The sequence below is a fragment of the Mobula birostris genome, chromosome 23 (genome assembly GCF_030028105.1).
Source record: "Mobula birostris isolate sMobBir1 chromosome 23, sMobBir1.hap1, whole genome shotgun sequence".
Taxonomy (NCBI): Eukaryota; Metazoa; Chordata; class Chondrichthyes; order Myliobatiformes; family Myliobatidae; genus Mobula; species Mobula birostris.
The window spans coordinates 12,929,196-12,955,399 of NC_092392.1; the positions used below are offsets into that span (position 1 = coordinate 12,929,196).

The following is a 26,204-nucleotide window of genomic DNA, read 5'->3' on the forward strand; positions in this document are numbered from 1 at the left end:
GAGGTCCTGGAATAATTTTTGAATATTTGAGATGTATTTGGTATGCGTCAAACATTAGAAACTCCAGTCAATGCATAAGAAAAGAGCCAGGGAAATATTTTATTTCATTCATTTCTAGTACATGATCACTGGTGATATAGCAACATTTATTATCCAACCTTGTTTGTTCTTAAGAAGTGGCGGTAACCAATGTTCTTTCTTAGATGTGCGTGTGCACGCATCCTTTGCTACTGGCATACAAAGAAATTTAAGTTGTGCACAAAAGGTTGTCCCATCTACCTCGTAGGCATGTTAAGTATATTACACAATTGTGCATAAACACAATACCTTTTATGGTTTCTGATGTGGGTGGTGTTGACAACATGGAGTTTGCAATAATTTGTCTAGACTTTAGAACTGGCTTATTTATACTGTTTTTAATTGAAGAAATTATTCATTATGCACATGTCACTGGGCAAAAATTGCGCAGCACAATATTTTTGTACACATTGGTCATTTCAAATTAGAGGGAACATTGGTGGTAACCCACTAACTGAATCACTGAAGTTCATCCAGCAAAGAAACTCGTAGAAGGCAGCCCTCGTATTTAGACCCAGTGATCTAAATCTAAGCCTAGATGGGATGTAATATGAAGGAAATGTGGTATTCGTATATATCTGATTCTTCACAGAAGTTGTAGGTTCAGGGTGTGTTATCGAAGATGCTTTGGTATGTTGCTGACAATCTTGTAGAAGATACACATTGCAACCACAGTGCACCAGTGGTAAAGGGAATGAATGGTCAAGACAATAATTCTGATGGTGTTCCAGTTTATACCAGGTGCTGTTGGAGATTCAAGATCTACATTTCAATTATAAACTTCACATTTCAATGCATAGTTTCTGATCTCCTTCACCATGAACGGAGACAATTTCAGACATGCACCATACTGATGCCCCACTTTCTCCATCTACAATGCTTGTGAAGAAAACTTATCATTGGTACTCCAAATCCTGAATGGATGCCTTACCGCATAAGGAGATGAATGAATGTTGCAGCAACTTGCACCCTCCAGTGGGGACTGAAGGAAGGCACTTTATCATTTCCCTGGTGTAGTCTAAATTTTTTCTACTGAACCAACTGTTGGTTTAGTGTTCAAGTAGACTAAGTTAAAGAGAATTCTGTTAAGGGGCAATTGCTGTATTACAAACTTAGTCTCCCCAGAAATCATTGATATCAACCTCTCTCTCAAAGGTCTTGGGGGCCTTTCTCTCAAATTAGTCTCCACCACCATTAGCTCTCTTTCCTGGTTGAACTTATTCTCACTTTGAACAACTCATTTAACTGCATCCACAGCATCAAAATATAAGGTGCAGCCATGGGAATTTTTTGTGTCTTTACGGGACATTAGAATTATCCTAGTGTCAAACTACCTTCAGTTCTCCCTCATGCCTCTTCTTCCATTATATTACTCTGTTGTCCTGCATCCTGAGCTTCTAGATGCCTCTCATTTTGATTCTTGAATGCACTCTGATTCTAGCCTGTCTTTAGCCTCTTTCAGTGAAACCCAAAAGCATTAGACAATATGATTTACTCTTTTTCTAATTCCACAGATGCCATCTGACCTCGTGAGTGTTTCTTGTGCTCTATTTTTATTTCAGATTTCTGGCAGCTGTAGTGATTTGTTTTCCAAGACTTTGTGCCTCAGTTTCCAATACTTCCTGTTGTAAATTGTCCTTTTTACATTTTCTGTAGGCACCACCACTACCTATGATATTTAAATTTGCATGGTGTCCACCCTTTATATACATTGCCTTCATTATCTCCATCTCTCCCATCTTACTGATTTTTAACTTTTTCAGTGTAGTTGAAAAGCTGCTAAACTGAAATGATACGTTGCTCTCAACAATAGTTACCTGACATCAATTCCTCATTTTATGACTTATCATCACTTGGTCCAGATGAATGTCTTCTTGAGCTATTCACCCACTTGGCTGAAGATGTTGCACATCAACAGTGCTGTCTGTAACTAGAAAGTTGTGGGTCCTATAAATTTAGTGTTGGAGTATTTGTGTTTTCCAAAGGTTTGTGTACATCTCTTCCTACTGCTACCAGTAAAATTCAGGATAGAATTTTTAAGTAATCAAAAACTTCATATTAATCAGCATATGTTTTTACTTCAAGGTTCTTGCTTGTTCCAAAGTTTCTTCTTGGGCTTGATGTCAGATGGAGGAGAGAAATAGCAGAGGTGGGGTTCTGTCAACAGTGGTGTTTAGAAAGGCACTGGGTTGATGAGTTATTGGGTAAAACATAACACTGAAAGCTAGATAACAGGATAAGCTTAAAACTATGGAACATGAGCAATATTTTCATTTGAGAGCAAGGTGTTTCTTGGAAATGCATGAATTTTGAACATTTATTGATGTTCTAAATCTAAAGGTCATCATTGGTTTCAGAATGCAGTTCAAAATCTTTAATCAATATCATATACTCTATCTTTTTCATTCCACAGATGATGTCTGACCTGGTAAGTGTTCACTGCTCTGCTGCTATTTCAGATTTCTAGCAGCTGCAGTGATATGCTTCTTCAGTACTTTGTGACTCATACTTCCTGTTTTTGATCATCTTCTCCCAGGAGAGAGTTCCACTGGTTACCAACGTAATTTCCCAGGACAGTACTTGTCAATCAGTTGTTGATAATAGGGCTGTAGCTTCTTTATATCAGGTAAATCAGTGCTCTTGGTGTACAGATCAAACTTACTGCAGACACAGAAGAGATTTGTTACTTTAGCAAAAGGCTTTCAACATCTATTGACTAATCATCCCATTGTAACCCTTTCCCATTACAGCCTTTTCTACCTAAAGTGCCCATTGTAGCCTCCGATAGCTCAGCACCCTACCCAGTAATTTAAATATGCCCAACTGTAATCATTCTCATCTCATTGTACCCCATTAGACTTCATCCAATTAACCTAAAATAATGAAATTACCCTCTATTTCCATCAGTTTCTAGCCCTTTCTCTTTTCCTGTTTCTATTTTGAATGCTGAAATCAGCCCATTTTCACATCCTTTGGGAAGATTAAACTTGATGCAGAATGATTTGGGTACATTAGAAAAAGGCAATCAACATGGAAAGCCCCTTTCCATTACCTATATATCCCATTTACATTCTTTCCTACCCCATCATATTCTTCTCCCCCCAAAATGCTCATCATAGACTTTTATCATTAACACCAAACTTTGGTTTCAGATTCACGCCGTGCAAACAGCACCATCCCATATTCATAGTGATTGAAATAGTCTATGATCCACAAGCACTGATCGCATGGGACATCTGATTTCATTAGGGAGCTTAAGGTAAAGGAACCCTTAGAAGTCAGGGATCAGATAGAATTCTCCCTGCAGTTTCAGAGGGGGAAGCTAAAGTCAGGTGTATCAGTGTTACAGTGGAGTAAAAAGAATTTACAGAGGCATGAGAGAAGAGCTCGCCAAAGTTAGTTGGAAGGGGACACTACCAGTGATGGCTGGAGTTTCTGGGAGCAATTTGGAAGTCAAAAGAAAGATACATCCCAAAGATAAAGAAATATTTTAAAGGGAGGATAAGGTAAAGTTGGCTGACAAGGGAAGTCAAAAACAGCATAAAAGGAAAAGAGTGGGCATATAGCTTAGCAAAGAAATAGTGGGAAGTTAAGAGGATTAGGAAGCTTAAACACCAACAGAAAATAACTAAAAAAAGAATCATAAGGAGAGAAAAGGTGGATACCAAACGTTTTTTTCAGATATATGTAATGCCCTGGTTCATATTTTTGCTGTATGTATTTCATTTAGCGGTCTGTTCAGATTGCAGCTTGTTTGGGTTATTGTCGAAGATGAGGGATGGGGAGAAATGTGTGCCGCCCAATTACGATGGTAGAGCTGAGGGGAGGTTTCTCTGGTGAAGCTTGAGGCTTTTGTTCGGGGGGGCGGGCGCGATGAAGAGAGAAAAGGCTAGGGAGAACCGGTCATAGGAAACGACCCGGTGGGAGCCCCTTTTGTTCGAGATGGATTGCCGGCGACGTTCGGAGGGGAGTGTGTGCTTTCATGCTGACCGAGAACCCGGCGTGTGAGTGACGGAGAAGTTCAAAATGAGCTCCAACTTGTGCACATTTGACTATTAATTAAAATGGACCCTTTTCTTATTTGTTTTTCTTCACTAACCCTTTAGTTCAGATTCATAAATACAATTCCTTTAATTGAATACTGTCTGTTATTTCGTAGCACTAATTTGTAACGGTAGCCAATTACACAGTGCCCACACAAACCGGGGTCTGGAGTGGGAGAGCTATCTCAATCTTACGAGTTCGGTGGGACAGGAGAGTGTCTTCCCTAGACTTAAGCAGCCAAGGAAACCAGAGGGATTCATATATAAAGACTAAAAGTGAATATCAGACTGCTAGAAAATTTAAGCTGGAGAGGTATTAATGGGGAACAAAGAAATGGACAAACTTAATAAGTATTTTGCATCAGTCTTCACTGTAGAAGTCAGTATGCCACAAATTCGAGAGTATCAGGGGGCATAAGTAAGTGTGGTTGCTGTTTCCAAGGAGAAAGTACTTGGGAATCTGAAAGGTCTGAAGACCTGGACCAGATGGACTACACACCAGAGGTTCTGAAAGACGTAGCTGAAGAGATTGTGCAGCCATCAGTAATATTTCAAAAATCTTCTAGAATCGTTCCAGAGAACTGAAAATTTGCAAAAGTCATTCCAGTCTTCAAGAAGGGAGGGAGGCAGAAGAAAGGAAATTATAGGCCAATTAGACTGACATTAATTGTTGGGAAGATGTTGGAGTCACGGGTGGATAGGGTAGTTAAGAAAGCTTATGGGGTGTTAGCTCTCATAAATCGAGGGATAGAGTTTAAGAGTCGCGATGTAATGATGCAGCTCTATAAAATTGGTTAGGCCACACTTGGAGTACTGTGTCCAGTTTTGGTCGCCTCACTATAGGAAGGATGTGGAAGCATTGGAAAGGGTACAGAGGACATTTATCAGGATGCTGCCTGGTTTAGAGAGTATGCATTATGATCAGAGATTAAGGGAGCTAGGGCTTTACTCTTTTGAGAGGAGTCATGATAGAGGTGTACAAGATAATAAGAGGAATAGATAGAGTGGATAGCCAGCACCTCTTCCCCAGGGCACCACTGCTCAATACAAGAGGACATGGCTTTAAGGTAAGGGGTGGGAAGTTCAAGGGGGATATTAGAGGAAGGTTTTTTACTCAGAGAGTGGTTGGTGCATGGAATGCACTGCCTGAGTCAGTGGTGGAGACAGATACACTAGTGAAGTTTAAGAGACTAGTAGACAGGTATATGGAGGAATTTAAGGTGGGGGGTTATATGGGAGGCAGAGTTTGAGGGTAGGCACAACATTGTGGGCCAAAGGGACTGTACTGTGCTGTACTATATTCTATTCTATTATTAAGGATGAGATTTTTGCATGCTTGGAAGTACATGATAAAATAGCTAACAGCATGGTTTCATTAAGGAGAAATCTTGCCTGATGAAACTTGGAACTCTATGAGGAAATAAGCAGGATAGACAAAGGGGAGTAAGTGGTTGTTGTGTGCTGGGCTTTCAGAAGTTTGCGGACAATGCAATGATAGGTGGAGGGGCAGGTAGTGTTGACAAAGCAGGCAGTCTGCAGAAGGACTTGAACAGATTGGGAGAATGGGCAAAGAAGTGGCAGATGGAATATTGTACTGCAAATAGTATGGTCATGCACTTTGGTAGTAGGAATAAAAGCACAGACTGTTCAAAAATCAGAAGTACAAAAGGGCTTGGGAGTTCTTGTGCAAGATTCACTAAAGGTTAACTTGCAGGTTGAATCAATGGTAAGGAAGGGAAATGCAATGTTAGCACTCATTTCAAGAGGACTAGAATATAAAAGCAAGGAAGTAATGCTGAGACTTTATAAGGCATTGATCAGACCGCACGGAGTATTGTGAGCAGTTTTGTGCCCCTTATCTAGGAAAAAATATGCTGACATTGGAAAGGGTCCAGAGGAGGTTTAAGAGAAGGATTTCAGTAATTAAAGGGTTAATGCATGAGCAGCATTTGATGGTGCTAGACCTGTACTTTATGGAGTTTAGAAGAATGAGGGGGAGATCTCATCAAAACCCATCAAATATTGAAAGGCCTTGATACGATGTGTGGGGGAAGTCTAAAATCAGAGATGAGGAATTATTTTAGTCAGAGGGTAGTGAATTAGTAGGATTCATTATCGCAGATGGCTGTGGAAGCCAAGTCATTGAATATATTTAAAGTGGAGGTTGATAGTTACTTGATTAGTAAGGGCATCAAAATGTAAAAGGAGAAGGTGTGAGCATGGAACTGAGAGGGATAACAAAGCGCCATGATGAAATGGCAGTGCAGACTCAGTGGGCTGAATCGGTCTAATTCTGCTCCTGTGACTTATGGACATTCCACAAACAACTCACCCTTGTGACCCTCTGCTCAACACTGATCCCACTTACATTCTGCCAACAATCTGAACACTGGCCCTGTGACATACCCCTGGTGATTCCAGTGCTAACTTCAGAGACTCTTCTGCACTGACTTTGGTGACAAAATTAGTGACTTTGGCACTTAACTCTGTGACACTCCCCTAGTATCCTTAACATTGACCTTGTTAGATATTTGTAGTAAACCCAGGGCATTCCATAGATAATGCCAGTTGGCTATGGCTGACCAGCTGCCAAAGTTCCTCCAGTTTCTGAGCTACCATGTCTGATGTGTCTCCCTAAAACACTGAAAGATCAAATCTACAGAATGTCTATTAAAAATCTTGTGGTATTTTTAACGGACTCACTTGAAATCTTTAACCCACTCCAGCATCTTCAGGTCTTTGCTGGTACAGAGATGCATGTAATCTCCCTTGCTGTGCCAGGGATAGAATGAATGGTAGCGGATAATGTACAGTCCCTACAATAGGCATACATGCACAAGTCAAGGCAGAGGCCCAACAAATGGACACAGACAAAAATGGATAATAGCCATGTAAGTAATTGACAGCCATGCATCCCCCTGTACACACAAAAAGACATTCATTTTTTAATAATAAAACATTTTACAAACACAGGGCTTTCCCAAATTACAAATGACATAACCTACAGAAATCTGACAACATGAATTCTCCCAAAAGTTTTAAAACCATTTTTCAAGTTAGTTGTAATAAAACAATTCACTTTTTAAAGTAATGACTAGATACAATACATATTCAATTAACTTAATTATAGGTCATGTTAGTGATTAGTGAATGGGAAAAAATGTAGCAGTTGTAGGTTTAGTGATAGAGTTCTGGATAGAAAATGGACATTTTTGACCTATGGAAAATCAGTTTACGGGCAGTTTCCAGGAACAGAATCCTTGCACATTCCAGGGATAGCCTATTCTTCATAACCCCCATTTTTTTTTCTTCCCAGGACTCCCACAGTACTAACTTCTCAGTGCTTGTTCCATACTGTCCCTTAAGCAGGACAGACATACCCTCCATACCAATACTCCCTTAGCAAAGAATTTCTAACAGCTCCACCAGTACTGCGTCCCTCACCAGTTGGAGCCCCTACAGTCCTCCATCGCCAACCTGTGCAGTTGTGTCTCAGTACCTGCCACTTTGACAACGCAGCACTCCAGCAGAAAAGGCAAAGTAAGAAAAACATGGAAGAAAAAAAATTAAGAAAAAAAATTACAGCAGTGGGAAGGGGTGTATATTTGAATTCTATAATTTCTTGTAACCAGTATTGTATTTCCAATGTCTATGTTTTCCTTTGATTCTATTCTTCTGACTATAATAGCTGGTATTTAAAAGTAGTTGTTACTTTGCCACCTTTCGTTTGCACCCTTTCGCAGAAATTTCTCTGTTCTTTCCACCCTCTCTCCTCTGCAATTCAACGTAGTTGTGTTGTCACTTCTTTATTGTGATGAAGGGTAATTAATCTGAAGCTTTTTCTTGATCTCCATCAGTACAATTTTATTGGTAATATACTTCAGCTTTGGCCCTGTCTTAATGATTGCTGCTGTCCCTCAGTAACAACTGCAGTATTCTCTCTAGATTGACCTGGATCGTGTGTTTTAATTTCTGAAAACTATCAACTAATGACTATAAGTTGGTCATGTCACTGACTCAGCTAACATTGCATCAGTGATTTCATGGTACATTGTGTAGTTAACAGTAATCATAATGACTGTTGTGATTATCCAACTAATTGAGGTAGACACCCAGAGAGGATACAAAACTGATTCATAATTACCTCTTCAGGAAGTTTACATCCATTAGTTTTCAGCACATTATACATATATTCTGCAAGGGAGAAACCAGAGCTTTAGAAATTAAAGTTCAAAGTAACTATATTATCAAAGTATGTATACAACTTGTGAGATTCATCTTCTTGCAGGCACCCACAAAATAAAGAAACATGATAGAATCCATGGAAGAGCACACACAACCAATGTGCTAAAAGGAAAAAAATGTGCCAATAATAATAAAAAGTAATACGAAGGATGATTCCAGAGCTGTTCTCAGAGTGTGACAACAGAATTATAAATGGATTTCATGTTCAGTGCTTTCCCTTCTTCCCCTGCAGATATGTAGTCCTGCATCACATTAACCAAGCAAATTGCTGCGTTCAATGCAACCAAGCTGCCTGTTGTAAAAGTTTCAAAGACAAATCTATGTCGATTTCAATAATTACTTGGCTCCACCTTATACTTTTACAATAAATAGGACTCGTGTAAATAGGACTTATCCCTCTAAAACAGCCAGTTCTAGATGGTAATTGTTACCTTCTCATTCACTGACTGTCGTTGGAACTCTGTCTTGGACTCAAAGAACTTCATGCACAGTTCCTTCCATTTGACCGATTCTGCCCGCACTGATAAATCTCCAGCTGAAGCTGTCACATAATCTTACTGGCTGCTTTGTCATCTCTGGTTATGTACTTCCTTTCCAAATCCTTCATAATTTATCTTTCAAATGACGTTCTAGTCTTTTCTTCCATACAAATCATTCAGTATAATAACTCAGGTGGAGGGGGGAAAATATTGAACTTATTTTGGCCTTTGTTGCAAGAGGATTTGAACACGAGTAGAAACATCTTGTTTTAATTATCTGGGTCTCTGGGACTCTGGAGAGGCCACGTCTTGAATATTATGTACATGTCTGGTCTCCCTACTTAAGGAAGGATATCACTCTAATGGAGGGAAGGCAGGTCAGCAAATGTTCATCAGATTGATTCCTGGGATGCCAGATTTATAAGGTGAGACTAGACTGGGACTATACTTTTGACTATGGAAGAATAAGAGGCAGTTTCATTGAAACATATAAAATTCTTCTGATGCTAGAAAGAGCACATATAGGGATATATATATAGGGTGCCGAAGACTTGCACGGTACTGTTTGTGGAACGAAGGGCGGGTCTGTGAATCTGGTGGGAGCAAAGGCTGTTGGGGATGGTGAACTGAGAAAGGGGTGTGGGACAGGTGGCAGAGAAGGAGTACCAGGGGCGTGGGGTAAAATAAGATTACTACATTTCTGTGCACCTGAACCCACTTCACAGCTGAACATTCCCTTCTACATCTGCAGTTTGGACAGTTCATCAGCTACAGCTCCCTTGCAGATCCCCCATTACTACTCACGGTGCTGTACTCGCTATCACCACTTACCATCGTGACCCCACGACATCAGCACTTTATCCAAACCACAGTTAGGCTTATAAATCCCATAAAGCGAGCTGCAAAACATGAAAGGAAATCGTTTACAGCACAAGCTTTACCAAGGCAGCAACCTTCTATTCTCAATCTAAAACTTTTCCGCACACTTCTATTTTAAGAGAGTGAGACAAATAATTAAACACAGTTATCCGAATAAAGAAGGATTATGAAGGTATGAAACCTGTCTGTCTCTTGCTGCAGTTTCAGGATATTGAATATTATTCTATTAATGGTGAGTCTTCCTATTGTGGGCAGGGAGCAACAGATTACTACTGCCTCTTCTAATCCCCTTCCCAACAGAGCATTTTCAATCACCTTCTCCCCTTTTTCAACTTCTACTCATGTTCTGTAGCTGAATACATCTAGGAATGGTTCAGATAGGTGGTAGATTTTAAGGAACCTCTTAAAGTCAGAGAGAAGTTCAAGTGAGGACGTTCCTTTAACATCCGTGAGGTAGTGCTTACAGGCTAATTAAATTCATTGAGGGAAAATGAGGAAAGACAATGTGTCAGCACAGTCAACCAATTTGAATTTTTGGGAGGATCAAAGGACATAGACTCCAGCAGCCTATTGTGAGTCAGAAGCTGAAAATATTCCAAATCTCACCTGTTTTGGTTAACTTCATGGAGAGATTTGAACTGAGAGCTCAAAGTGAACGTGTGATGAAAGAGGAATCAAGATCCTTACCTGTATCTCGGGTCCTTAAGATCCGGATTGTCTGCAAATGTGGTGTCCCTGTAAACTATGGAATCCTGAAACTTGCACCCGACTGGGTAAGTGTCTCCAACCACACACCACTGTGGAGAGGCAATGACCATTAGCAAAACTGTAGTCTAGTACAGGTGTCCCACAAATCAGCAGGCCTTTCCCAGGACAAAGCTCCTACCAGTCAGCCCAAAAATCATTGCAGCTTACAGATAAAGGCATTTCATTAAAAAAAAGATTACTCCCAATAAAATTTCATCTTAACATAGTAAAAACATCTCAAGGTGCTTCACAAGAGCTGTACCAAATAAAGAAATGGCCACTAGGTCATATGAAACATTAGTACTGACAAAAGCTTGGTTAGATGTCAAGTTTAAAAGGTCACTTTCAAGGAGGAAAGTGGAGGAGAGAAGGTTAGGAAGTTGGTGTCAGGGATGAAACTTTAGAGGATTAGAAAACAAGAAAAACAATTTTGAAATTGAGAAGTCAGAATCTGGGAGACTGGTTAAACTTCAGGGTGGGGGTTGGGTCATATTACAATCAGTTTTATGCACCACATTCACAGAATATATTGCAGTGCAGTGAGGTACCAGAATGAAAAGAGAGTGAAAAGGTTAAATTCTAAGGGAAGGTTGAAAAAAAAATAGACACATTCAATAACTTTATGAAATATGCAAGGAGAAGTTTAAAAACTTAACTGAAAGGGTTGGGTTTTAAACAGCAACTTAAGAATGAAGGAGGGAAATGACTAAAACTTTAAGTCTTGGCATCTGAGTTGGATTTCATTGATGGAGCGATGAAAAGCTAGAATAGGCAAGATGCCAGAACTGGAGGAGGGCCAAAACCTTTGAAATTTATTGGGTTGAAAGAAATTACTTGGATTGGAGGAAGAAACTCACAAAATTGTTTGATGAGAGTAAGAGCCATTGTCAATACAAATCGGCAAACACAAGGTGAACGGGTGAAAAGAACTTGGTGCAGTTCAGGATATGGGCAACAGACTTTTAAGGGAGGTTTCAGTACAGGGGATTAAGCTTATCTAATTGAAAAGCTCATTGAATAAATTAATAGGTTGAATAGAGAAAACATCTAGTCTTGCTGGAAATTTCAAATCAAGCTAATAAATAAGTGTCCGGATGCTTAATGGTGATGTCAGGAGCCAGACTGTGACCATCAAGGTATCAAGAACTCTCTGAATCAAAAGATATGGGTATTTACAATTAGTATGTAAACTGGTTACTATAAATTAGCCCTCATAGTTTGTGTTTGGAGAATGAGGGAGTTAAAGGGTCTCTATTTCCTGAGGAGACTGAGGTCCTTTAACATCTGCCGGACGATGCTGAGGATGCTCTACAAGTCTGTGGTGGCCAGTGCTATCATGTTTGCTGTTGTGTGCTGGGGCAGCAGGCTGAGGGTAGCAGACACCAACAGAATCAACAGACTCATTCGTAAGGCCAGTGATGTTGTGGGGATGGAACTGGACTCTCTCACGGTGGTGTCTGAAAAGAGGATGCTGTCCAAGTTGCATGCCATCTTGGACAATGTCTCCCATCCACTACATAATGTACTGGTTGGGCACAGGAGTACATTCAGCCAGGGACTCATTCCACCGAGATGCAACACAGAGTGTCATAGGAAGTCATTCCTGCCTGTGGCCATCAAACTTTACAACTCCTCCCTTGGAGGGTCAGACACCCTGAGCCAATAGGCTGGTCCTGGACTTATTTCCTGGCATAATTTACATATTACTATTTAATTATTTATGGTTTTATTACTATTTAATTATTTACGGTGCAACTGTAACGAAAACCAATTTCCCCCGGGATCAATAAAGTATGACTATGACTATGAAGTCAGTATGGGTTGTAGGAAAATAAATGGAAGAATGGGATTGTTCTGAGAGGCAGCATTGTCAACAAGCCAAATGTCCTCTTTCTATATTATTCGAGGATATGAGTTATAGAAGCAAGGACAGGTACCATGGATAGACAAGGTAAGAGAGATAGTTAACTGAATCCAGGACCTCTGAAAGGGGCTAAATAATCTTCTCCTGTTCCTCTGTTCATAGCAATCTTTATGGTTACATACGTCAATGCCTCTTCCCTGATTCACTCAAGATTCTCTCCTCTCTCTGCCTTACCTGTGGCTCCCCCCAGATTATGAGGATTTTTCCAATATCGTGTATCAGTCCAACCAGGTGCAGCCAATCTACAAAACAAACAAACCCAAACTAATCGCAAAACAACAGAACAAAAAATCCTAATTCAAAAACTAAAAGACTGAAGACTGGAAATACTCAGTGGGACAAGCAGAGTGTGGAAGCAGAGGATCCAAGTCAGCATTTTGACTATTGCTCAGCAACCCTCGTCATTTCAAATACTCTGCCCCATATTCTCCTCCCAGTCTTTGACCGCTCCATCCCTCCAAGCACTTAAACTCTTTGACTTTATGACACCTAATCCAAGGGAGCTTCTGACATCTCCAATTCATCCAACCCTAATCCAGAGCATTGTAAGCGTTGTCCCTAAATATCTGATTCATACCAATAAGCAAGAACCCAGGTGAACCAGTGAACAGAACAGCACTAACAGAATACAGAGTGATTTCTGGAGTCCTGATGAAGGGTCTCAGCCCAAAACAACAACTGTTTACGCTTTTCCATAGGTGCTGGGTTCCTCCAGCATTTTGTAAGTGTTGCTTGGATTCCCAGCACCCACAGATTTTCTCTTGTTTGTTGCAGAGTGAGCACTGCATACTTGCAGGGACAGTGCTGACAAAGAGTTGCACTGGGGGTGTGACATTAATGAAGGGAGCTGCTGCATGCTTGGAGGGAGGACAGTGTCAGAGTCAGCCCTGAGGAACTATTGCACTGTTGAAACAGCAGTGCACTCTCAGAGAGACTGTAGTGCTCTGACTCAAACATTATGAAATCATCATCCACCAATCATTTCTGCACACGTGTGTGTATACCACTGACACTGAGCTCCTGCCTGCATATCCTCGAGTGCGTATGTTTGCTGTTGTCTCACTGTCCCCGCCTGCCTTTGTCTCCTTGTGCCTGTGATCGTCAAACACGTTCTTACCCAGGCTGGGATAAATCCTCCTGAGTCCCTCTGCTGTCTGGTAGGCATGGAAAGAGTTTGGAAAATCCACGTCAGGGTCAGATTCATCAACTAGATAGTCAAGCTCCTCTAGAGCTTCCATCACTGTCATCTCAGCCTGCAAACAAGGGACCCACTGAGAAATCTGCAATCAAAGATACAGAGACAAATAGGTCACTTGGACACCAGCAAAATGATCATTCAACAAAAAGATTTTCCTACCCTAATTTCACACTTATCTGTCATCTTGGGACAGGCCTACAGGTAGTGAACCACCCGTTACTTTTGTCCCTCACCGCACCAAACTCTACCTTTTCATTTTCCCCTTTCAGCTGCTCAGAGGTGTAACTTGGCTGAATGGTGACAGAATAGTAAGAAAGTAATGATGACAAAGGCCTCCTGTCACTGGTTAGACTCCAGGTAAAATACTGTGGCCAGTTTCAGCACTATATTTTAGCACGGGTGTCATGACCTTTGAGAGATGAAAGACATGTACTTCAATGTACCAGACATGAAGAGTTAAATGGATTCACTCAATAAACTGGAATATTGTGCTGAGAACTGAACTGGCTGGGAGGAGATCTGATAAAGACATTCAAAATCATACACAGTTCTGAGGTGTACAGTATGATTTTAAATGTCACTGGGGGAAATAGAGCCCATCAGGAGAAATGCAGAAAGGTCAGACATGAGAGGACACAGAACCGGAAACTGTCATGAGGAATCACAATGAAGTGTGGTGAACTGGAATATACCATCCATAAAGTCAGTGCAAGAGAGAGTCATTCAGCATGGAACAAGTCCTTCAGCTCAACTTAACCACGCAGAGCTAGTCCTGTGCTCCAAACTGTACACACTACTCCAAGCGCAGTCTCACCCATGTCTTTCTTTTCTTTTTAAATATTTTTATTGAATTAGTATACAAAAAGGTAAGCCATATAGGCACTAATACACTGTTAGAATATAATAAAATTACAGGAGATATTAATACAAAAAAAATGATACAAACAATGTAATTTAAACATAACGTACCAAGGTAACATAATAGTATACTAATTTTTATATATATATCAATAGAGAAAAGGAAAAAAAAAACCCAAAAAAAACCCACCGTGCAACTAACTAAAAGCAAAGCAAAGCAATGGGCTAACTTGAAACCAAACAGAGTTAAAAAACTTAAGATCACGTCCTCAATCCCGACCTCCATTAAAAACAGTAAAAAAAAAACAAGAAGGGTATATATTACATTAAATGAAAATATTGAATAAAAGATCTCCAGGTCTGTTCAAATTTAAATGAAGAGTCATAAAGATTGCTTCTAATTTTCTCCAAATTCAAGCATAATATCGTCTGAGAAAACCAAAAAAAGGTAGTTGGAGCATTAAGCTCTTTCCAATGTTGTAAGATACATCTTTTCGCCATTAAAGTAAAAAAAGCAATCATTCTACGGGCTAAAGGAGAAAGATTACTGGAAATTTTAGGTAGTCCAAAGATAGCAGTAATAGGGTGAGGAGAGATATCTATATTCAATACCTTGGAAATAATATTAAAAATGTCTCTCCAAAAAGTTTCCAGAGTAGGACAAGACCAAAACATATGAGTTAAAGAGACTATCTGCCCCGGACATCTATCACAAAAAGGATTAATATGAGAATAAAAGTGAGCTAATTTATCTTTGGACATATGTGCTCTATGAACAACTTTAAATTGAATTAGGGAATGTTTAGCACAGATAGAGGAAGTATTGACTAATTGTAAAATCTGCCCCCAGTCATCCACGGAAATAATAGATCCCAATTCTTGTTCCCAATCTGACCTAATCTTATCAAATGGAGCTTTCCTAAGTTTCATAATAATATTATAAATAATAGCCTATGCACCTTTCTGACATGGATTAAGGTTAATTATAGTATCTAAAACGTATGTAGGAGGAAGCATTGGAAAGGAAGAAAGTATAGTACTTAGGAAATTTCTAACTTGTAGATATCTAAAAAAATGTATTCTTGATAAATTATATTTATTAGATAATTGTTCAAAAGACATAAGGGAACCATCTAAAAATAAATCCAAAAACCGTGAAATACCCTTAGTCTTCCAAATTTGAAAAGCACGATCCGTAAAAGAGGGAGGAAAAAATGTTACCTAAAATAGGAATCGCTAGCCCAAATTGGTTAAGATCAAAAAATTTTCTGAATTGAAACCAAATACGTAAGGTATATTTAACTATCGGGTTAGACACCTGTTTAAGGCGTTTCAAATCAAAAGGAAGAGAGGAACCTAAAATAGAGCCAAGTGTATAGCCCTGAACAGATTGTAATTCCAATGCTACCCATTTAGGAATGGATAGTATATCCTGGTCAAGTAACAAAAATTTCATATGTCGAATATTAATTGCCCAATAATAAAATCTAAAGTTAGGTAATGCTAAACCTCCATCTCTCTTAGCTTTCTGTAAATGTATTTTACCCAGTCTCGGGTTTTTATTTTGCCAAATAAATGAAGAAATTTTGGAGTCAACTTTATCAAAAAAAGATTTTGGAACAAAAATTGGTAATGCCTGAAATATATATAAAAATTTTGGCAAAAAAAACATCTTAACTGCATTAATACGACCAATCAAAGTTAAATATAAAGGAAACCATTTAGATGAAAGTTGAATAATATGGTCAATTAAGGGTAAAAAGTTAATCTTAAATAAATCTTTGTATTTACAAGTAATTTTAATCCCAAGATATGAAAAATAATTATTAATCAATTTAAATGGAAAGTTATGATATAAGGGAAGTTGTTTATTAATCGGGAAAAGGTCACTCTTACTAAGATTTAATTTATAACCTGAAAAAAGACCAAATTGTGCTAATAGCTCTAAAACAGCAGGGATGGATTTTTGGGGATTAGAAATATATAAAAGTAAGTCATCAGCATAGAGTGATATTTTATGGGACTTTAAGCCCCGAGTTATCCCAGTAATATTTGGAGATTCTCGAATGGCAATTGCAAGAGGTTCTAATGCAATATCAAATAATAAAGGACTAAGAGGACACCCTTGTCGAGTACCTCGAAAAAGAGGGAAAAAAGGTGAGCTTAGAGAGTTAGTATGGACTGAGGCCACAGGAGAATGATATAACAATTTAATCCAGGATATAAATTTCGAGCTAAAATTAAACATTTCAAGCACCTTAAATAAATAAGGCCATTCTACTCTATCAAAAGCTTTCTCAGCATCTAAAGAGATAACACACTCAGGAACATTTTGTGAGGGAGTATAAACAATATTTAACAGTGTGTGAATATTATAAAAAGAGTAACGACCTTTAATAAAACCCGTTTGGTCTTCCGAAATAATAAAAGGAAGTACTTTTTCTAATCTATTTGCTAATAACTTAGAAAATACTTTAGAATCAACATTTAATAAAGATATTGGTCTATAAGATGCACATTGAGCAGGATCTTTATCCTTCTTTAATATTAGAGAGATTGACGCTCTATTGAAAGATTCAGGAAGTTTACCAAGTTTTAATGAAGCCTCAAAAACTCTACAGAGCCAAGGGATTAATGAAGGTGCGAAACATTTATAAAATTCTACGGTAAACCCATCAGGGCTAGGAGCTTTCCCCAAATTCATAGAGAAAACAACATTCTTAATCTCATCCGTGGTAATGGGAGTATCTAACATAGAAGACATATCCTGTGAAATCTCAGGGAAGTCTAGATTATCTAAAAAATCATTCATATATTTAGAATCTCGAGGAGGCTCTGATTGATATAAGGAAGAATAAAAATCACAGAAAGTTTGATTAATCCCCACATGGTCAAGTATCAGTCGGTCATTTTGGTTATAAATCTGATTAATTTGAGATTTAGCATAATTAGACTTCAGTTGATTAGCCAACAGTTTGCCAATTTTGTCACTGTGTACATAAAATTCACCTCTTGTTTTCTTTAATTGGTTTACAATCGAGGACGAAAGTAATAAACTGTGTTCCATTTGAAGTTCAGTTCTTTGTTTATATAACTCCTCAGAAGGAGCTATAACATATTTCTTATCAATTTCCTTAATCTTGTCCACGATTACCAACTCCTCCTGCTTCAGCTTCTTCCTCAAAGCAGCAGAATACGAGATAATCTGACCACGAATATAAGCTTTAAAAGTATCCCAAAGAATGTTCACAGAAATATCCTCTGTATAGTTAATTGTAAAAAAAAGATCAATCTGTTCATTCATAAAGTTAACAAAGTCCGAGTCCTGAAGCAACAACGAATTAAGACGCCATTGTCTATTATTTTGTGTATTGGCCTGAATTTTAATAGAAAGCTTAAGTGGAGCATGATCCAAAATGGTTATAGAGTCATAATCACATTTAATCACTGAAGAAATAAGACGAGAATCAATAAAGAAATAATCAATTCTTGAATAGGAATGGTGAACATGTGAAAAAAAAGAAAAATCTTTTTCCTGAGGATGCAAAAAACACCAAATGTCCGTCGATCCAGAATCAGAGAGAAATGAATTAATCAAAGTTGCAGATTTATTAGGTAAGGTCCGTAGAGGGGCCGAACGGTCCAAAGCTGGAGATAAACAGGTATTCAGATCTCCGCCCCAGATCAATGAAAACTCATTCAAATTCGGGAACTGATTGAATAATGATTTATAAAATTCCGGACAATCCATATTAGGAGCATAAACATTAACCAAAACTACCTTTTTATTAAATAGTAGACCACTAACCAATAGAAATCTACCATTCGGATCAGAAATAATATCATGTTGTATAAAAGTAACTGAGGAGTCTATAAAAATAGAGATGCCTTGAATCTTAGCATTGGAGTTCGAATGAAACTGCTAGCCCTTCCAGAATTTAAAAAAACGTAGTCTGTCGCCCCTCCGCACATGGGTCTCTTGTAAAAATAAAATTTGTGCTTTAAGTCTCCGGAACACTTTAAAAACTTTTTTCCTTTTAATAGGATGATTAAGACCATTAGTATTCCAGGAGACAAAATTAATAATAGACTCCATAAACCCTAAAGTCAACCCGCATCAAGGAGGATTGACGATAAGCTCGACCCACGAACCCGGAAAGGGAACAGAACAAATAAGAGATACCGGGAAGAAGAATGCAACCAATACTTCAATAATGTACATAGCCCAAGAAGAAAGAAACTAAAACGTGAAGCCCCTCCCACCATCTCGCACCCCATGACCCCAAGGCTAAATCTAATGCAGACCAGCCCGAAAGAAGCAAGCACTAAAACTACCCCCATGACTTCCGGTATACGCTCCCTAAAAAAGGTGTAAATATAAAAAAGATCAGCTAATTATAAAACAGTAAAAGAATAAAAAAAGGTAACTCAATTAAAACAAACACTTAATATAACAGAGTAAAAGCCAGAAAATATAAAAAAACCGCAACAAACCCCAGACCCTATAAGTAAACAAAACAAAAAAAAAATGAGATTATTAACATAAACTAGTTATAAAAACCTACAAAACAAAGTAGATTTAAAAAAAACTACAAAATTTAAGGCCACAAAGGAAATACGTAAAATGACGGTGAGGGAATAACCACCCAGAATTCCCTGGGAAAAAGACCCATGTCTTATATAACCTCCCAACTTCTACCTCAATGCTCTGACTGATGAAAACCAGATTTTAATGCCTTCTTCACCACCCCTTATAACTGTGGTACTGCTTTCAGTGATTTATTTTCTACCATTACACTCCCCAGGGTTCTGATATTCACTGTAAAAGTCCTACCCTAGTTTGATCTCCCAATAAACCTCACATTTATTTGGATTGAAATCCATTTGCTAATCCTCAGCGCACATACCAAGCTGATCTCGACACACTGTAATTTTTCATACCTTTCTATCTACACTACCTACACCACATAAGTTACTACCATCCACAAACCTGCCTTGTATCTTAACATACAAATTGCTTATGTAAATTATGAACAAAGGTCCCAGAAGCGACCTCGGTAGCAGACCACTAGACACAGACCTCCAGTCTGAGAGGCGACCATTACCCTCTGCTTCGTACCACTAAGCCAATTGCAAATCCTGGATCCTGTATGATCTAGCCTGCCATGAGGAGGCTTGTCAGAGGCCTTGCTAGCAACCATATAGAAAACATTAACTGCCCTATTTTCATCTACTCTCTTGTTACTTCCTCAAAGAATTCCAAGAGACTTCTCAGACTAGACTTATCATGCACAAAGCTGTGCTGACTGTCACAAATCAGACCCTGTCTCTTCAAATGTGGTCGATCCTGTCCCTTAGAATATTCTCCAGCAAGTTACCCATCAGGTTAGATGTTAGACTCAGCGGCCTGTAATTTCCTGGTATGCTTTTGTACTGCTTTGAATCAGTGGATTGGACAATATTCAGGAATTCATCTTTGAATCTAAATGAATAGGCCACAGTTGTCACTGTCTTCATCAAGACCAATGTGGATGTGCTTCAAAACCATACTAGACATATCCAAACCAAAAGCCGTGGATGAAACAGAATATTCAGAGTCTGCTGAGGGCTAGATCTGTGGCGTTCAAGATCAGTGATCCAGAAGTATACAAGAAGTCCAGGTAGGACCTACAGAAGGCTATTTTAAGAGCTAAAAAACAATTCCAATTGAAGTCCAAAATGGAGTTGATTTCATGTCAGCTTCGGCAGGGTTTGCAGGCCGTTACTTCTTACAAACCTAACATCATGAACGGCTATGATGCTTCACACCCAGATGAGCTCAACGCCTTTTATGCATATTTTGAAAGGGAGAATAAAACTATACCTGTGCAAATCCCTGAAAGATCTGGTGACCCTGTGATGCTGGTCTCGGAGAACAATGTCAGAACATCTTTCAAAAGGGTGAACCCTCGCAAGGCGTCAGGCCCTGATGGTGTACCTGGCAGGGCACTGAAAACCTGTGCCAACCAACTGGCAGCACTGTTCAAAGACATCTTCAATCTCCCTGCTGCAGCCAGAGGTTCCCACCTGCTTCAATCATACCAGTGCCCAAGAAGATCCGGGTAAGCTGCTTCGACAACTGTCGCCCAGTTGCACTCACATTGACTGTGATGAAGTGCTCTGAGAGGTTGGTCATGGCCAGAATCAACTCCTGCCTCAGCAAGGAGCTGGACCCTCTGCAACTTCTCCACCATCTAGGTCTACAGCAGACTGAATCTCACTGGCTTAGACCTTGGACCGCCTGGACCATAAGAATTCCTGTTATTTATTGATTATAGCTCAGTGTTCAACACAATCCTGCTCTCGGTACCAATTAACAAGTTCCAAAAACCTGGGCCTCTGTACCTCCCTCTGCAACTGGATCCATGACTCTCTCACCAGGAGGCCACAGTCCGTGCAGATCAGAAATAGCAATACTGCACTGAAAATCAACTCTAGCACGCTTCAAGAATGTGTGCTTAGCCCACTGCTCTACTCTCTCTACATCCATCTATAAATTTGCCAATGACACAACTATTGTTGGCAGAATTTCAGATGGTGACAAGGAGGAGTACAAGAGTGAGGTAGATCAGCTGGTTGACCGATGTCACAACAAACTTGCACTCAACGTCAGTAAGACAAAGGAATTGATTATAGACTTCAGGAAGGTGAAGTTGAAGGAATACACACCAGCCTTCATTGAGGTTTCAGCAGTGGAAAGGGTGAGCAGTTTCAAGCTCCTGGATGTCCACATCTCTGAAGAACTATCCTGGACACAACATATCGATGGAATTATAAAGAAGACATGACAGCAGCTATATTTCATTTGGAGTTTGAAGAGTTTTGGTGTGTCACCAAAGACTCTAGCACATTTCTACAGATATACCGTGGAGAGCATTCCAACCGGTTGCTTCATTGTCTGGTACGGAGGGACCATTGCAGAGAATCAAAAGAAGTTGCAAAAAGTTGGAAATTCAGACAGCTCTATCATGGGCACTAGCCTCCCCAGCATTGAGGACACATTCAAAAGGCAATCCCTCAAAACCCCCATCACCCAGCACATGCCCTCTTCTCTTTGCTTCCATCAAGGAGGAGGCACAGCAGCCTGAAGGCACACTCTCAATGTTTTAGGAATGGCTTCTTCCCCTCCGCCATCAGGTTTCTGAGTGGACGATGCATCTATGTACACAGCCTCACTATTCATAGGCCAGAAATATTAAATCTGATTCTGATTCTACCCTTTATAAACAATGCTAGCACGTTAGCAACTCTCCAATCCTCCGGAACCTCACATTTAGCCAGCATCATAGAATCATAGAGCACTACAGCACAGAAAAATGCCCGTTGGTCCATCCAGTCCATGACAAACTATTGTCCTGCCTAGTCTCATCAATCTCCTCACTGAAGCAAAGATCTCTGCAACGTCTGCATAATTGTTCCTCTACAAGGTCTGAGAATGTACTAAGTCAGGTCCTGAGGAATTAGCCACCTTAATGCACTTTAAGGCTTCCAATAACTCCTCTTTGCTCATTTGCATGTTGTCCAAGACAACACCACTCATTTTTTAAAGAGAAATACTCACTAAAAAATTCACCCATTTCCTTTGGTTCCACACACAGATGGCCATGCTAATCTTTAAAGAGAATTACTTACTCCCCAGCCACCCTTTTACTCTTAATTTACCAACAGAGTCACTTGGGATTTTGCCTCACCTTGCCTGCCAGGTTCTTCTCATGTTTTCTTCCTGACCTCCTAACTTCCCTCTTAATTGGATGATCAGTCATGATCATACTGAACGGCGGTGCAGGCTCAAAGGGCCGAATGGCCTACTCCTGCACCTATTTTCTATGTTTCTATGTTAGTTGCACTCCTACCCTTCTTATAGTCATCAAGAGATTCACTAATTCCCAATTGCTAATGCACAGTCCCACTTTTACTGAATGGGATCTCAATATCTCTTGTCAACCAGGGTCCCCAAACCCCGCCAGGATTCGGGAGTAATTTTAAGACAGAATCATGTAACTATGAAAGAAATTTCTTACAGTACTAGGGAAAAGAGGAAAGGAGTGGGCTGATCAGACAGCTCTATTGTAATCATTATGACCCTTTCAGCCTGTCTCTTTAAGCCCAATAAAATAATATTTAATTGTAGTCTCTGTTGCAATTTGTGCAAAGTTGGGAGAGACACTACTGTATGCTGTTTTATGACATTCTCTAATATAGACAATGATAACAACCATGATTTGATTCTTTGTAAAGTTAAATAATGATTTACTATTGGCCCGGACACCAGAGATAACTCCCCTTGTACTTGTTCAAAGCATTCTAGAGGATCTTCAGTGTATACCTGAGAGAGCAAATACTGTCTGTCTTTGAGTTAATATCTTATCTGAAAGGCAAGTATGGCCAAGAAAGGTAAAATGGTTTCCTTCTGTGTTATGTTATTCTGCTAATCTATTCCAAAAGGGACTGACTGAGAGAAGAGGACTTTGATTTTTAACTTCTGGTTTACCTTTCTCTTCACAAACTCCACAGTCTGGTGAGTGTGCATCTGTCGATATGTCTTCAAAACCCGGTCCTGGTGAATTCCATTCTAAATAAAGAACAAAGAGTCTACTTATTAAACCGTTCAATCCCATTGGGTTCCCCCTTGGCATCACTATAAAAAGCTAGTCTATGCCTAGGATTGAATACACAGAGCTGCACCTCAGCATGCACTCGCCCCGCTAACTCCCTCTTCCAGGACTCGCCTGTCTTTCTTTCACTCTCACACTCTCACTCTCTTTTGCTCCTTTCGTCCCCTGAGAATGCGTAATTCTCTTTCTCTAACCCCCATAAATTGTTCTCCCCCAGGTGTTCCATGTCTTTATCTACTCCTCGTTCTCCCTACCATCCCATCTCAGTCCTATTTTTTCTATGTATATCTATCACAAAACCCTGTACCCCACCTGCCCAGCTCAGGGGCATTTCATTCTCTCTATTTTTCTGTTGTACTCTCCTTGGAACTCTTCCACTCTTCCCAGCTCTGGTCTCCTGTCCACTGTACAGCTGTCCTGTAGATCCCTCCTGTGAGGCGGCTACCTACTCACCTCATAATTCCTGTATTCACTCTTGATCTTATTGTTGTTCTGAGTCACCGTCTGGTCACGTTCCTGCTCCAAGGGTTTGGTGGAGATTAAACTCTGTAATGAAATGACAGGGAGTGGGATTAAGGAAAATTTATTTATATTGCATCTTACGAGAATTCTCAGTAAATATGGTTAATATTGCAGAACAGCAGCAACTTAATTGAGCAGATATCTGTTTTATTTGTGAAATAGTTTAAAGGGTAAATATTGTTGAGAAAACTAACAAAGAATCCCTTCCAAATGATAACACAGGGTCTTTTACAGTGGGACAGAATTTAGTTTTTGTGTAAAGATTAAACCCATAACTTGACAGCAGATAACATAAAGGACGGAAAAAAATGTGATGAAAGAGACAGATACGGCAATCCCATCATCAGGTACTGCAGAACACTGTTAAGAATGAGGTTCAATAAAACCTCCCCCTCAGATTCCTACAAGACAGTAAGAACAAGAAAGAGCGAGAGAATAATAAACAGAACAAGTTTGAGTGACAGTCGGGGAGCATCAAACACTGGAAAAATAATGGAACAACACATGCAAGGGTCTCCTCCTCTCTGTCACAGCTGAAAGCACTCATTTTGCTTATCACATAGAAACTGAGGTATCTCCATTCTCTCAGTGACCCTGTTCCCCTGCAGCCTCTTTTACTTAATTCATATACTCTGACATTCTCTTTCTCTTTTACTATTTTCTCTCTCTGAACTAGACCTTTCATTTGTGACTTGCTCACTCGTAACTCAGTATTCTCTCCTCAATATTGACCCAAGTGTCTCTCGCTTTGACTTGTCCTTACTGCCTCGTTTCTTGCTTTTCCCCGGCAATTTCTCTCTCTCCCCCCTCTCCCTCTCTGTCCCCCCTCCCCCTCTCCCTCCTTCTCCCCTTGTCCCTTCCTCTCTCTCCCCTCTCCCTTCCTCTCTCCTTTTCCCTTCCTCTCTCCTTCTCCCTTCCTCCCTTTCCCCCTCCCTCTCCCCCTCTCCCTCTCCCTCCCTCTCCCCTTGTCCCTTCCTCTCTCTCCCCCTCTCCCTTCTTCTTCCTTCCTCCCTTTCCCCTCTCTCTCCCCCTCCCCTCTCTCTCCCCCCTCTCCCTCCCTCTCCCCCCTCTCCCCTTGTCCCTTCCTCTCTCCCCTCCCTTCCTCTCTCCTTTTCCCTTCTTCTCTCCTTCTCCCTTCCTCTCTCTCTCTGTCCCCCCTCCCCCTCCCTCTCCCCTTGTCCCTTCCTCTCTCTCCCTTCTCCCTCCCCCTCTCTCTCCCTCCCTCTCCCCTTGTCCCTTCCTCTCTCTCCTTTCTTCCTTCCTCTCTCTCCCTTCCTCTCTCTCCCCTCCTCTCTCTCCCCCTCTCCCTCTCTCTCCCCCTCTCCTTTCCTCTCTCTCTGGTCTCTCTTTCTTCATAACTACCTTTCTGTCTCACTTCATTCTGTTTCAGTTTTCAAGTCTCTCCCCCTCTCTCTCTCTCTCCCTCCCCCTCTCTCTCTATCATTGCCCCTTTCCCTTTGTCACTTTTTCTTTCTCTCACTCCTTTGAGAGTATTTTTACCATAATTTTCACCACTTCTGGACAAACTCACCGTTGGTGACTGCCTCTTTGACTGCGTACTCATGGTGCCGCTGATTGTGTGTGTGTGTGTGATTAACCTCTCTTAAGTACCTCTCTGTGCATTGCGGAAAGGACAATGTTCAGGGTCAACAATGTTGCCTTTTTGCTCATCATTAGACAATTGAGATATGTTGTCGGTTACTCATTCTAAGGGGAGTTTATTGATTATCTCCATATCACTTTCACCTCACTGCTCATTTACCTGATTAATGACCTCATCACCAATAGCATAATATGTAGGTACAGCCATTACACTTTGACCTGCTTGTGGTTTGCTTGTTTATCTGTTTAGGTTTGCAATGTCTGTCTCCACACAAGAATGTGCTTTATCCACGTGTGTGTGTGTGTGTGTGTGTGTGTGTGTGTGTGTGTGTGTGTGTGTGTGTGTGTGTGTGTGTGTGTGTGTGTGTATGTATGTGTGTGGGGTGTCAAGTTACGTCTGTTCAGGCCATTGGTGAGCCGAGACATGAATGCACCTCTGCCTGTCCAGCTTATATCATTAAGTTGGAGATATCATTAAGCTGGAGATCGTGCGGAAATCATTTGGAGGGATGTCACCAGGACTGGAGGGCTTGAGTTACAAGGAGAGGCTGGGTAGACTGGGGCTAGAGTGCAGCAGGCTGAGGAGTAGCCTTACAGTATATAAAATCATGAGGGGCGTAGGTAAAGTAAATGGTCACTGTGTTTTTCTTTCTAGGGGAAGGTCATCTAAAACTAAAGGATATAGATTTATGGTAAGAGTGGGAAGATTTAAGGAGAACCTTTGGCAAGTTTTTTCCATACAGAGGGTGGAACAAGCTGCCAGAAGAAGTGGTAGATGTGGGTGCAATTACAACCTTTAAAAGGCATTCGGCCAAAGTCAAAGTTAATTTATTATCAAGGTACTTACATGTCAGACACAGCACAGAACAGGCCCTTCCGGCCCTTCGAGTTGTGCTGCCCAGCAACCCACTGATTTAACCCTCGCCTACTCATGGGACAATTAACCTACTAACTGGCACATCCTTGGACTGTGAA

The 26,204-nt window shown here is 40.2% G+C and overlaps 1 protein-coding gene across 1 annotated transcript; it reads right to left on the bottom strand.

Annotated features, from left to right (window-relative positions):
• Nucleotides 1-81: 81 nt before the first annotated feature.
• miox (myo-inositol oxygenase) lies at nucleotides 82-25,193 on the bottom strand. Its single transcript, XM_072241369.1, has 10 exons — nucleotides 25,159-25,193; nucleotides 23,559-23,651; nucleotides 22,982-23,062; nucleotides 13,513-13,675; nucleotides 12,570-12,637; nucleotides 10,412-10,521; nucleotides 9,677-9,744; nucleotides 8,266-8,315; nucleotides 6,825-6,937; nucleotides 82-2,739 (listed from the first exon to the last, which is right to left on the bottom strand). The coding sequence occupies exons 1-10, from the start codon at nucleotides 25,189-25,191 to the stop codon at nucleotides 2,631-2,633; spliced, it is 888 nt and encodes a 295-aa protein (XP_072097470.1). The 5' UTR covers nucleotides 25,192-25,193; the 3' UTR covers nucleotides 82-2,630.
• Nucleotides 25,194-26,204: the final 1,011 nt, after the last annotated feature.

What these genes read in the sequence shown, in the direction of transcription:
- miox (XM_072241369.1), bottom strand. Translation starts at nt 25,191, where the DNA reads ATGAGTACGCAGTCAAAGAGGCAGTCACCAACG. An exon ending in TGGAGTTTGTGAAGAGAAAG is followed by an intron (nt 13,676 to 22,981) that starts GTAAACCAGAAG and finishes CTTTGATTGCAG; the next exon opens with ATTTCTCAGTGGGTCCCTTG. An exon ending in GATGTCGTGGGGTCACGATG is followed by an intron (nt 8,316 to 9,676) that starts GTAAGTGGTGAT and finishes TCTCCCTTGCAG; the next exon opens with AATATATGTATAATGTGCTG.